The following is a 13,030-nucleotide window of genomic DNA, read 5'->3' on the forward strand; positions in this document are numbered from 1 at the left end:
CTAGGGCAGATGGCTGCCTCCCACAGAGGCTGATGTTCCTTGAGCTCTTGTCAATCTCCCTGCAGCTCTGCTTTCCTGAGACTGCCCTGTGGCCCCACCCTACCCTGGAGCCACACTGAGTTGGGGGGGGGGGGGGTTCTGGTAACCCAGAGCAAATCAAAGGAGTTGCTGGTCCTGGTAGGGTGGAATTCTTGCCTCCCTGATACTGGTTCCACCGAAGGGCAGGTTTGAGTCTGCTCCCTGATGTATGGAAAGGCGTTGAGCCTCCCAAAGAGGCGAGTGGACTTGGAAAGCAGGGCCGGGTTCCATGTTTGGACCCCACTCCTGCTAGCATATGTCACCCACTTTGCCATGTGAGGGACCTGTGTGCTCTGTCAGGCTCAAGGCGCACCTGTGTGAGCATGCATCAAGAGACGTTCAGGGAACAGGCCCGTGCCCCTGCTGTCTCCTTGGAGCCGGCCATGATGTGGGCATGAGGGGGAGGGGAATGGACTCACAGTTCTTAAAGAGGCAAGCAGGTGAGAAAGAGATAAAGTTGCAAGGAAATGCCAGGTGAGGCAGACTACACAGCTGCCACCCAGGGGACACGGCAACCTGTGCACACGTGTACCCACCCAGGCAACAGGGCCACCTTCACCCACAGGTACCCACCCAGGGGACACAGCTACCTCCCCACACATACCCACCTTCCCACATATACCCACCCAGGCACTCGGCCTCCTCCACCCACAGATACCCACCCAGGGGACATGGCCACCCCCCACAGGTACCCACCCAGGGGACACGACCACCTCCCCACACATACCTACCTCCCCACAGATACCCAGTCTGGCCCCAGGCTGTGCCTTCCCCACTCAGACCAAGCTTCTGTTTTCTGTCAGCTTCTGGCTTTATAATCCCAGGAAACAAGAAAGAGACCCATCAAGGTGTTTCTTTAAAATCATACCTCCTACAGTCTACATGAGGCAGTACTGAGGCTGCAGAGAGGGAAAGAGGAGGGAGGGTGATACTACTGAGACAGGAAGCAAGAGGCACCTGCCACCCGTTGGGTTCGTACAGGACATAGGTATTTGGAAACAAGTAGAGCCTTCTGGTTAGACCCCATGTTGGAGGGAACTTTGCCTAAAAAGTTCTTCGTCTTTCCTTCTGCCCCCTGTCCACCCATTCTACCAAATTGGTTAGACCCCCCCTCCCCCCGCATTTTCCTGTAAGCCACAAGGAACCACGGTCAGTCTGGGAAACGAGTCACAGGACCCCAAAGCCCCCCTTTATATTCTCATGTGGTCTCTACTCATAATGTAGGAAGGCTAGGCTGAACGTTTGTCCTTAGTACCTAAGGTCTCTGGGTCCTGGAGGGCTGGCTGAACAATCCTCTGCAGAATGAGTCCAGTCCCGGTGGGCAAATAAGTGTGTTTCCAGAGTCCCCTGAGGTGACAGCAGACTGCAGCCTGACCCTAAGGAGGGCCCTGAGCTGCCACATGCTGTGTTCAAACAGACTCATAGCTCAGCCTGAGTCTGCTACTGTCATCAGTGCCCTCCTCCTGCTACTTTGGTCCCTTTCTCTGCCGTTGCTGGCATCCCTAGACGATTCAAAGGCTGAACTCCCTGCAGTGGGCCAGCCCTGGTTACCCGAATGCAGCCCCAGGTTGACAACTATTGCCAAGAGCCAAGTGCCTCAGTATTCATTTCCACCCCTTCCCAAACCCCTTCCCGCAGTCAGCCCGTTTCTTCACGTGATCTCCTCATGTCCCTGCATCAGGACTTGGGTCTCCCCGGGAACCCAGAGGCACTGTGTCCCTCTGGAAACCACATTGCCATGTCTGCTGCTTTCCCCTGGAAGGCAGGAAGACAAATGCTTCAACTAATAGAAAGGGGGTCAAAATGAGGCAAGGCCAGAGCCCAGGTGGGGTGCAGGTGAGTGACTTAGGGACAGCGTGTTCTTTTCCGGAGTTCTCAGGGGCAAGAAGATAGGAACAGCTCGTTCTGTTCTAGTGTCCCCGGGAGCAAGAGGGTCAGCAGGTTTGAACAAAACACCTCATGGACTTCTACCAACCATGTGGGTGAAAGAGAGGACCAGGCTACCACCTGCACTGACCGCGGAGATTTGTTTAGCAAGTTGTGGCTGACACTTGAGGAAGATCCCCAGCAGCCACTGAAGGTTTTCAGGTACAGCCTGTCTGGCTGCTGTAGGGAGTCTCTGGTAACTTCCCCGGGGTCAGAAATCCATCACTCGCATTTGTCAGCAAAATAGGAAAAGTGTACTCCGCCAGTTTCCGGCAGGGACAGGGTGTTTGGGGCTTGGACAAGGAGCCCTGGAGGGACGCGGAGTGACTTGTGGGTACACTGGAGACCTTGAAGGAAGTGTCCACCATACAGGTGTGCAAGCCAGTGGGTAGGAGGCTGGTACACACAGAGCCTTCAAAGAGCATTCTAGACTCCAGCACAAAACGTTCCAGCAAATACAGGAGGTGGTAATTGTTTGAGGGGAAGTGGGGTGTGTGGAGAGACCACTGAGTAAAGAGGCAGTTGAGGAGCTGGAGAGTCTGGGTAAGTGGGTAAGCCTGCCCTACTAGCTGAGAGGCCCACTGAAGTGCAGGTAGGAGTTAGCTGGGTAGCCCTGTTGCTGCCTCCACAGTAGTCTGACAGTCTATCCGGCAAGGGTGTGGTGCTGAGAAGCTCCGTGGGGTATGTAACCCTCTGTGTTGCCGTCCAGCAGGGTAGAAAAGCGGAAGGTGGCAGACCCTGTGGGAGTCCTGAAAGAGAAGTACCTGCGACCATCCCCACTACTGTTCCACCCCCAGGTAACAACCACCAAGGGCCTCTGAGATGGAAGTACTCAGAGATGCCATGTGAACAGGCTCTGGGCCTTAGGCTTCCATTCCCAAGAGACAGAGGGGACTTTCTGAGATTCCCACAGGCCATTGTGGACCTGGAGCACATAAGGAAGGGTTGTTCTTGTAAAGAAGTATCTGGATCTAGGGGCCTCTTGCCCAAAGGAACCCCACGTTTGCGAGGGCTCCAGGCCCTAGGAAGGGATGTACTACCGGTGCAGGCGCCAAGAGAAGCAGAGTCTTGGACACAAGGAAACAGATGTTGGGGCTAGTATCCCTGCAGTACCATACCTTAGCATGCTTCAGTGAAAGGACTAGAGAGGGGGTCTTTGTGGGAAGAGTCAGCAAGGAGACTGAGGAGGAAGGAACCCTCCTAGGGACACAAAGGAAAAGCCTAGCAGTCTGCAAGCCAGGTATAGGCCCCTCCAGCCTGCTAATGTCCCTGCCTGTGCCTCCAGGCCACGTGCCTCCCGGGGGAGGAGGGGGTCTCACAACTCAAGGCAAAGTCCTCCAAGTGTCCTGGACCCCTGTCCTCACTGCGTGAGGTCTGCCCCCCACCTCCTATGAGCTGCAGGTCATAGCCTCCCTCACCAAGAGCGAATCCTCAGGCCAAAAATCATGCATGGGGCATTGTTCTTCTCTGAGCTTCCCGCATTGGGTAAGCCCCAGTCTGTGAAACCTGCACCCTGGCTGAGTTCACAGCTAAACTTAGAGCCTCCCATTGTTCCATTGGGCCTCAGAGTTTGGTTAATAGCTTCCCCCAATTTTCCCAGGGCCGGCTGGAAAAAGCCGACAAGGCAGCCAGGCGCATCCGGTGTTTGTGTTTGTACTAGGAGCTCACGGGAATGTCTGATGGGGCAGAGTGGGCAGGACCCACCCAGCCTGAGGAAGAGAGGCCTGTGGGGGGCCAGCTGCCCATTGTCCCTTCTGCCTACTGCTCCCATGGGCCTACCTCCTCTGCCTGCCCTTGTGTCCCAGGGTCAGGATGAAGACGCAGAAAGGAGGTGACTTATGGTCGCCTGACACTAGCTAGGCTGTTTATGTCACTCAGACAGAAAGAGCCTGGTAACCATGCAAAGGTTTCCACAAAACAGGCATTATTACTGTGTCCACAGGCTATAATTAAGACCTATGGTCAAGGGTCTCAGTGTCACCCTGAGGACCTACCTTTCAGGCGTTGGAAAAGACTCTAGAGAGGCTGGGTAGTCACCTAAAAGAGCAAGGCAGCTTTATCTGCTCACCAGTAAGCATCGTTGCAGAAAGTGTGTGTGGTGTGTTTTGATGAGGGTCATATGTCTGTCTTCCAGTATCAGGGCAAAGCCTGCATCTCTGCAGCCTGCGCAGAGCTTCCCAGTGGCCAAGGGGAGGCCCCACCATGGTGGCTGGACATAGTATCCACCCATTAGCCGCTTTCTGTGGGTTTCTGTTATGACCGTACCACTGTTTCCCCAGATACCAAATGTCTCCGCCACAGTATTCTGAGGCTTCCAAGTAGCAGTAGTACAAAGCCCTCTCTTCCCTGTTGTCGGTGCCCAGCAAACAGCCCACAACGATGCTTTGGGCATCCCAGCAAGGTGCCAAAGGGCTGAGTGACTGGAGCCATGCTGAAGGATTACAGTCACGTGGCATGCCGCCTTTGTTCAGCCATGGGCAGCTGGGTCCCAGATTCTGACGTCAGTGAACAAGAGTCTTGTGTGTGTTGGGGGGAGGGCTAGCACTAAGTAGTAAACACTCCCCAGAGGCAGCTGGCCATGAACGAGGAGCCTGAATCGGGAGGTGATACCTTGTGTCCTCATCCACCCATGTCCCACTAGTGAGGGCGGTGGGGTCTTCACGGAGGCCCAGTTTCTCCCAACACTCACAGCACTCTGAGTGGCTGAACCGGTTCCCTCTATGTCTTCACGGTACTACCCCACCCCCTCTTCCTTTTCTTCCCTCGCCTGTCCCCATCTCTGTGGTCTGCCATATGAAAGCTGCCTTCCAGGATAGACATTTAGCAAAGAGAGCCTCCCATGGTGGCCTTGGCACAGGCAGGAGAGGTACAGCTTCAAGGTCAATGTGTCTGTCACCAAAGGTTGCCGTGTCAATGGAGCCTGCATGGCTTGGAGTCTTAACCAAATTCTGCCGACTAGACTGAAAGGACCCCTCCAGATGACCCTAGATTATAGCCTCAGTTCTAAGAAGGACAAGGGCAGAGTAAGCTGTTGCTCTATTTCCAATGGCTATCTGAGGGCTATTGATAATAGACACGAGGACCCCGGGTGCCCGCTCTCTGAAGACAGACGGCAATTATGCTGAATCATCGATCTCTCCCTCTCCGCGCTCGCCTGCAGATGTCAGCCATAGAAACCATGACGGAGAAGCTGGAGAGCTTTGCAGCCATGAAGGCCGACTCAGGCAGCTCCCTGCAGCCCCTGCCTCACCACCCCTTCAACTTCCGCTCCCCACCCCCAACGCTCTCGGATCCCATCCTCAGGAAGGGCAAGGAGAGATACACGTGCAGGTGAAGCACCGAGGGACCCTTGGGGAGCGGGGGGAGTGGGAAGGGACCCCACACACCTGTGGCTGTGAACCTGCTTCTAGAAAAGCCCAGAGCTGCAGTCGTGCTGAAGCAGGGTGAGCGTACAGGCGCGCTGCCTGAGGCTCCACTTGCGCATGCGTGATCTGGGTAGGCTTCTTATGCTGTGTTATCTGGGCTCAACATGAAGCTTAGCGGAGTTCAGACACCAGAGAACGGCTGCTCAGTATCAGCCACAGTACTAGGAAGGATTGTGAGCCCAGTGCTGCAGCTGTTGCTCACGGTGTCGGGAGGACTTGCTCCTAGGCTGCCTTGCTGATCTCAACCACTATGGCCCCCAGACAGAGGGCATGATACCGGCCCCTCTGCTCTGTGCTTTGCGAGATATCTGGGCTCAGGGCAACGAGGAGATGGTAAGGATGCTGGCGAGGCCTTTGAGCTGAGCTCCGGATGAACAGAAATCTGGAAAGGGACAGTGTGGACCACCCTAACACCTCTCCTACCTCTCTTCCCTCTGCCCCAGGTACTGTGGCAAGATCTTCCCCAGATCTGCGAATCTCACAAGACATCTGAGGACACACACCGGGGAGCAGCCATACAGGTAGGAACCACTTTGTGTTGGTATCAGAGGGATTTCCCTTACTAGCTTCTGGGCACCCTTCTTTCAAGCAAATACCCACATTCAGATCCACCCATAGAGCTGGGGCCACCAGAAGGACAGTGGACAGTAGCCAGAGATCTCGCTCTGACACTCTCTACCTCCATCTCTTGGCCCACCACCCTCCATCTCTAATGTATGAAGGCAGGAACTACCCAGGAAACTTACGGAAGGTTCCTTCTATGCGCCCAAAAGAGGAAGCGAGAGGGCCTGTCTCCTGTAGCCAAAGAATCAACCAGGACAGGCAATCAAAGTCAGGGAAGGATTTGACTTGAAGCTGGAGTCGCCACAGGTCTCTGGGAGAACCTTAGCTAACCAGCCCCCATCCAATCCTGTCTGTGTCATGATGACCATTAGCCACCTTGTCCCCAAGTATGAGCTCGGAACAAATATGGGGTGTCCTTGATTCCCTACGGTAGCCCTGAGTGGGAGACTATACATGTGTTGCCAAGTAAAGAGTCACCTACACAGTCTCTTGGGATGTCATTGAGTGGCATGGAGCAGCCTCCCAGGGGATCTTACTATCTCTTCGTCAAAAACATAGGGGCTACACATGTCCTGAAATTCTTCGAGGGTTGGCACCAACGACCTCTTCTGCCTATTCTTCTGGCCCAGGGTCCCTGTCCTCTTTGTCCTTGAGCTTTTGTTTTTGCACAAGAAGGTCTGAGGAGGACGCCTTTTCTTGCCCCGTGCTCCCCGTCAGGGAGTAGGCCTTTTGAAACCGAACTTAGGCAATTGTCACCCTGCGACAAACAGGGAAATGGCTACTTCTCTGCCAGGACCAGTTTAGCAACACATTCTGGGGTGTGTCTGGCTGGCTAGGGCTTTGGGAAAGAAAGAGTCTGGCTTGCTTTTAGACGGATGACATTAGACGCCCTTACTGTGCCCACGCATACTTGTGCCACCAGGAAGTAGCCACGTGACGATAAAGCCCTGAAGACTCATCTGTGTGCCCCTCCCTGTGGCAGGGACCCCACGTGGCTGTGTGCGTGGTGTGATCCCCTAGCCCCACTTGGGTACCCAGAGCATCCCTGGTGGCCACCAGCCCACATCTGTGCTAGCAAATGACTGTTCTTTCTGGTTCTGTGTCCCATGCTCCCCCGCCGTCCCTGACATGCAGCCCCCCTTGTCTGCTCTCCGAAAATAGTGACTTACAACTTAACAAAGGCAAGCAACAGAAAGATTTATTTGGTCTGGTCCTCACCCAGAAACGAGCCCTGTGTTTTTTCTGTAATGAGAGCCGACTCCTGGACAGCGTGTCGCGCTAAGAGCCCCCAGAGGGTAGGGGCCGTGTTTATAGAAGAATTTAATTATCATTGATTTCTTTTGCTCCCTCCAATCTGAGAGTTTCGACTTTGGTAACAATAATTGCTTTGCAAGTTTGTGTTGCAAATCCTGGCTTTATCTGGCTCGAGGCAGGCCTTCGCCATGGGGTTTAAAGCGTGCAGCATGCCTCTTGATCCTGGAAGGGACTTTGCTTAGTCTTTCTTTGATAACTGGAAAGAGTTTAAGTTGGAACTGGAGAATGTATAGCCCAATCTAGGAATCCACTGCACAGGGCCTGGCAAGGATGCTTGATCCCTACCTAGGTATGCTGCCCACCTTAGTGTCAGTACACATGCGTATGGCTACTGTGCACACACATGTGTGTGCACAAGAGGATGTATGTACCCTGCAGAGGGTGGGACCCTCCAAAAGACAGATGAAGAGGGTTAAGTTACCTTGAGTTATCAGGAAGCCGTTGGAAGTTTCAGTTTCCCACATGTCCCTGTGTCCTGACACGGGGCAGCCTCTGCTTTTCCTACACATTCTAGACAGGGAACAGTCCTTAGCATGCAACTTCTCCTGGCTTTGACGTCTTCACCTGGAGTTGGAAAAAACCTACCTAAAGACACTCTTAAGTCCTAAAACTCCAGCACGTGAGTTTTACAGAACTTAGATTGCAGAGGCAGAAAGACCTGACCAGCTACAGCTGGGGAAGACGGCCTTGCAAACATGAAACCTGCACTCACATCCCCACACCCACATAAAAGCTGAGCAAGGCCTTATGTCCCTGGGATTCCAGTGCCAGGTCAGCTGAGACAGGAGGATCCCTGGAACTCTCTGGCTAGTTTGTCTAGCCAAATCGCTGTACTCTGGGCCCAATGAGAGACCATCAAAAACAAAGGAGAAAAAAAGCAATAATGGAAGACACTCTGTCAGCCTCTGGCCTCCACACAAATGTGCACATCCATGCCTACGTAGCATCACGCACACACGGGCACATAGCACAGGAATGCATACACACATGCACATATGCATGCATGCATGCACACACACACATAAAAATTTTTAGTTAAGATTTTTAAATTGAAAAATTAAGAATTGAAAATGAAAGGGCTGTAGCCCCGGGACACCTCCTTCCAACTTTGATGTAGAGGTTCTTCTGGCTGCTGGGTGTAGCCTGCATCATGCCGGCCTTCCAGGACCAACCTGGAGCTCCTGCTCAGGCCTGTGACTCCTGCTTTGTGGACACACACCTCCCGTCTGCTCCCCAGCTTCTGCTCTGTGTTTTGTATTAAGAAAGCCGACTTGGTGTCCAGCGGTGGCTCCTGCAAGACTCCTCCGTGGTCGTTTTTATTCTTAGAACATCTTAAATTCTCTTCTTTCCTTATCTGTCCTAAAATGATGGCGCAGTGGTGGTTGGCTGTGGCCCTCCTGTATCTCAAGATGCTGCTCAGCCCAGGGTCTGAGAGGCCTGGTTTCACCCTCTCTCGCCCTGTGCATCCCTCACTCCTCTGGAACGGCCACAGGCATGGTCCCAGCAAGGCTCTCTGCTAGGCTGCCTGTGCCCTCTCCTCTCTGCAAGCACAATGGTGTGTTGCTTTATGCCGTGCAGCTGTAAATTTCCCTAGCCGCCTGTCAGCTTATTCACAGTGCGGAGCCCAGCTGCTGGGCGAACTCTGCTCCCTCACAGCCCTGGGGCTCTCTGCTCCCCTAAATTTCAAGTGGACGTCTCTGCTTGGGCCATTTATTTAGATTAGAACAAGGAGAGGCTAAATTCAGCACCCTGCAAGCAGAGCTCCGTGCAAGCCTCTGCCCTCCAACCTCCCTCCTCATCTCAGCATCTCCATGCTTAGGAGTCTGTGCCAGAGCTGCTGCATAGGAAGGGGGCTGGCAGAGGGTCTCTGCATTTCCTGACGAATCAAAAAAAAAAGAAAAAAACTATATGAACATGCTTCCCATGGACAGGCAGACAAGACCAGGGCTGGCTGGGTGTGACCTATGGCATCTGCTGTTGAGTGAACTCCTAGTCCCGTGGGCAGCTTAGTTACTCCACAGAGACAAATCAAGTTTTCTTTTCCTGAGCAATCATCCCCCTAAAAGCAGGAAGAGCTGGGCCTGGCCCCATCAAGGTGTCGCTATGTTTTAGGGTGTGTGGGGAGAGCAGGTGAGAGGTGAAATTCCTTCTGAAATGTCAGCATCCACCGGGGGGCTGCAGAGCAGGCAGGTCTGAGGTCTGTTATTGCTCAGGCTATGAGGACCAACAGTCTTACATCCGGGCATATTTTGCAGGTGGTCATGTGAGTCAGGTTGCGTCTCCGGCTGTGAGAAGAAAGACTGTTTCCAAGGGGTGGCCCTAGAGGCCACTCAGAACTCCCTGAGATAGAGGCCCAGAGCCGTGATTAAAGAGACTGGAGAGGCAGTTAAAAGCATAGAAGGAGCAGGGGGAGCCTGGCCTCAGACAAGGCTGGAGGCTGCAGGACTTGACTGAAGAAGGGAACCATAAGCAGGCAAAACAAGAGTTCAAGGTTGAAAGGTCACACGTGGCCATGCCTGAAGGAACAGCCTGTGCAGAAGGAAGGGCCCCTCTCAGAGCAGCATCCCCGTTCTCTAGGGCCTTAGACTCTCTCAGTTTTATCAGGCATCCAGGGACCAGAAGACTCACAGGCTCTGAGAGTCCAAGGGCAAAGTTAATAACTGCAATCCTGAGGGTTCTAAACTCAACAGGAATAGAAACACAGTCAGATACCTTGGGCAGAAGCCCACACAGACCTCCAGTGCCCATCTAGAGCCTGGCCCCTCCTGTACTGGAGAGCACTATGCTATACAAGCCGCTTTGACACAGCACCTGCTGGCTGTGCCCCTGGTGTCCTCAGGCACGTCCACAGCCACATGACAAAAGCTCGTGACCAGTGTGCTCCTCTGGAGCCTGCCACCAGCCCAAATTGCAGTGGGGTAGAGTCCATAGGAATTCAAGGGTTGCTGTATTTAGAACAATCACACATCCATGTGGGTGAAAAAAAAAGCCCCCCATCTTTGCCCTCTCTGAGGCTGATAGCACAGGCTCTGGCCCCAGAGAGGAAGGCAGCCTGCCTCACGGCACTGGCGCGGGAAATCTCGTGTAGTGCGTTGTCACCTAGTAGGACTCATTTCCCAAATATGAAAGTGTACGGTCACATAAACGCGGTTCAAGCGTCGTGTGCCTCGGGAGATCCACATAAGCACCCAAATGCATTCTGATGGCTGTTTTACATATACGTGTTTATATGCCTGAGCACACACATGCACTGGTACACATACACTGCATATATACACACATATGCAGGAAAAACACCACGGAGTTAGCATTCCTGCTGCAGGGGGTGTCTGTGTGTACACGCCCTCAGGGAAGCCCTGTCAGCCACCCCGCAGCCCAGACTCCCACAATGCATAGCATGCTTCTTTCCCAGGCGTCTCACGTGTGCTGCGGAGCCTGGAAGGTCCCTTCTTAAATCACTCTCTGTTCTTTGTTTCTGGCTTGGTTTCTTTACTATGGGTATTGCTTGGGCCCTGTTATAAAACTGGAGGAGAGCGGGCCTCTGTTCTCAGCTGTGAGGGCCATCGAGGCCACGCCTGGAGGGCAGCCACACAGCAGATTATCGCTCACTCCCCACAGCTTCTAACTGCGCCATGCTGTCTGGTACAACGGTTTCCCAAGTGCTTGGTCAACCTAGTGGGGCCATGGCAGGCAATACTATGAGCACATAGGAGCTGGTAGTAACTTGACAGGTCCAATATGGCTACTAGCTGGCCACAGACCCCAGGTCCCCCACCTGACCTTCAGGGTTACTAAGAGCATTAGATAGCCACCCTGAGTCCCCAAGTGAGGTGGAGCTGGCCCAGGATCTTCAGTCAGAAGAAGAAGGCTGCTTTGCCATCTCAGGGTAACTAGCCAGAACAGCTTTCTGCATCTCTTGGTGGCTCAAGGCTGCCCTCTTGAGGCTGAATAAAGAATGTCATCTCGCGCTGTATCTCAGCATCTTACTCTGTCCACTGTAATGTTAGGAATACTTTAGGAACAGAAAACCCTAGGACACGGCTGAACTCTCCAGCTGGGTAGTCAGGTGGCTTCGGGGACTCCACAGTGGACACAGCTGCTGTGGTGATAGAGGTCAGGTCCTCTCCCACCGCACGTGATCTCCTCTCCTCTGAGGCAAGGCGCACCTGTTTTCCAGGTGCAAGTACTGTGACCGGTCATTCAGCATCTCCTCCAACCTCCAGCGGCACGTGAGGAACATCCACAACAAAGAGAAGCCGTTCAAGTGCCACCTGTGCAACCGCTGCTTCGGGCAGCAGACCAACCTAGACCGGCACCTGAAGAAGCACGAACACGAAGGTGCACCAGGTTGGTGGGATGTGGGGCGTGACAGAGGAGGGGTGTAGTGGGAGAGGGGCGTGGTGGAAGAGAGGTGAGGTGGGAGAGGGGCGTGGCGGAAGAGAGGTGAAGTAGGAGGGGGTGTGGTAGAAGAGGGGCGTGGTGGAGGAGGGGCAAGGGAAGAGGCCTGGCAAGGAAGGGCAGTATCACCCCTCAAAGAACTCTCTAAGAAACAGTTCCCTGAGATCACTCCAAGTGCACATTGGCACTAAGGGCTGGATGCCCCCAAGAATGTCCTTGACACTCAGCCCATCCACAGTGAGCCAGCACTCCGGGGTGCTCACGAACCACCTGGGCACCAGCGCCTCCTCCCCCACCTCCGAGTCGGACAACCATGCACTTTTAGATGAGAAGGAAGATTCCTACTTCTCCGAGATCCGAAACTTCATTGCCAACAGCGAGATGAACCAGTCGTCCACTCGAATGGACAAACGGTAAGGAAAACAAGCCAGCACCGGCAGGTCTAGACTCAGCTACTCCAATGGTCTTGCCCAAGAGGCATGCATCTCCACTCCTGGATGGTACTAGGTCCCATTTGGAGAAGGTCCCAGGCTCTATTGCTAGAAACAAGAAGAGTCCGTTTCTCCCCCCCACCACCACCAACCTCCACACGCACATCTGCAGCAGCTTTTCCACCAAGGGAGAGGGAGACAGACAGACAGAGATACAGGCAGAGAGACAGAGAGACAGAGAGAGAGGAATTCAGCCAGGCTACAGAGGTGTTCTCTGACACCTCACATCCAAACTTCAGTGTGTCCTTTACACGGGGACTCTCCCTTCTGCAAGGATACTTCTATATCCCAGGAAAGGAAACTGATCAGAGAAGTCACTGAGATAGAAACCTTCTCTAAATCCTAAGAGACTTCAAGAAGGGTCTCCAGTTTTGAAGAGGACCAGAAAATCACAGATGTGACATGACTTGCTGACTCAAAACTGCCCTAGAACCTAGAACCAGGATCCAGCCCTTATTGCATGAGCCATCATAAGCCACAGCTCTGTGCCACCAAGGCCTAGCTTGCTCTCATCCACTTTGAGGAATGAGGGAGGGTTCTCCAGAGATGTGTTCCCTCAGGGACCTGTCTACACCTCTCTTGTCTCTGGCGCTTTGGGGAAACTGAAGACCACACCAGTCCACATGATTAGTGATGATACCTTGAACTCTGTTTCTGCTCACAAGTCTGTGGTCTTACTGTGGGTCCCTGATTGCACATCAGGGCCCAGGCTACAGCCCACCAAGTACCCTGACATACATCCTGGCTTTAGACACAATGTTCTGAAAGGAACCAGGCCCTGACCCTCTAGATGCAGTGTCTGAGAGCCACCTCTTGTTCAGCAGTTTGATGTTC

The 13,030-nt window shown here is 53.6% G+C and overlaps 1 protein-coding gene across 7 annotated transcripts in view; it reads left to right on the forward strand.

The window, feature by feature from the left end:
* The window catches only part of Prdm16 (PR/SET domain 16), a 318,204-nt gene that overhangs the window by 294,429 nt on the left and 10,745 nt on the right, over nt 1-13,030 (forward strand). For 4 of the 7 annotated variants that reach the window (XM_076933618.1, XM_076933613.1, XM_076933619.1 and 1 more), the window contains 5 exons: nt 2,714-2,801; nt 5,165-5,334; nt 5,873-5,950; nt 11,485-11,654; nt 11,944-12,118. In XM_076933618.1, coding sequence (XP_076789733.1) covers nt 2,714-2,801; nt 5,165-5,334; nt 5,873-5,950; nt 11,485-11,654; nt 11,944-12,118 — 681 coding nt within the window. The remainder of the gene's footprint in view (nt 1-2,713; nt 2,802-5,164; nt 5,335-5,872; nt 5,951-11,484; nt 11,655-11,943; nt 12,119-13,030) is intronic. The other 3 variants (XM_076933614.1, XM_076933616.1, XM_076933617.1) reach the window with 2 other exon arrangements.

This window comes from Arvicanthis niloticus, chromosome 5 (genome assembly GCF_011762505.2).
Source record: "Arvicanthis niloticus isolate mArvNil1 chromosome 5, mArvNil1.pat.X, whole genome shotgun sequence".
NCBI classification, from domain to species: Eukaryota; Metazoa; Chordata; class Mammalia; order Rodentia; family Muridae; genus Arvicanthis; species Arvicanthis niloticus.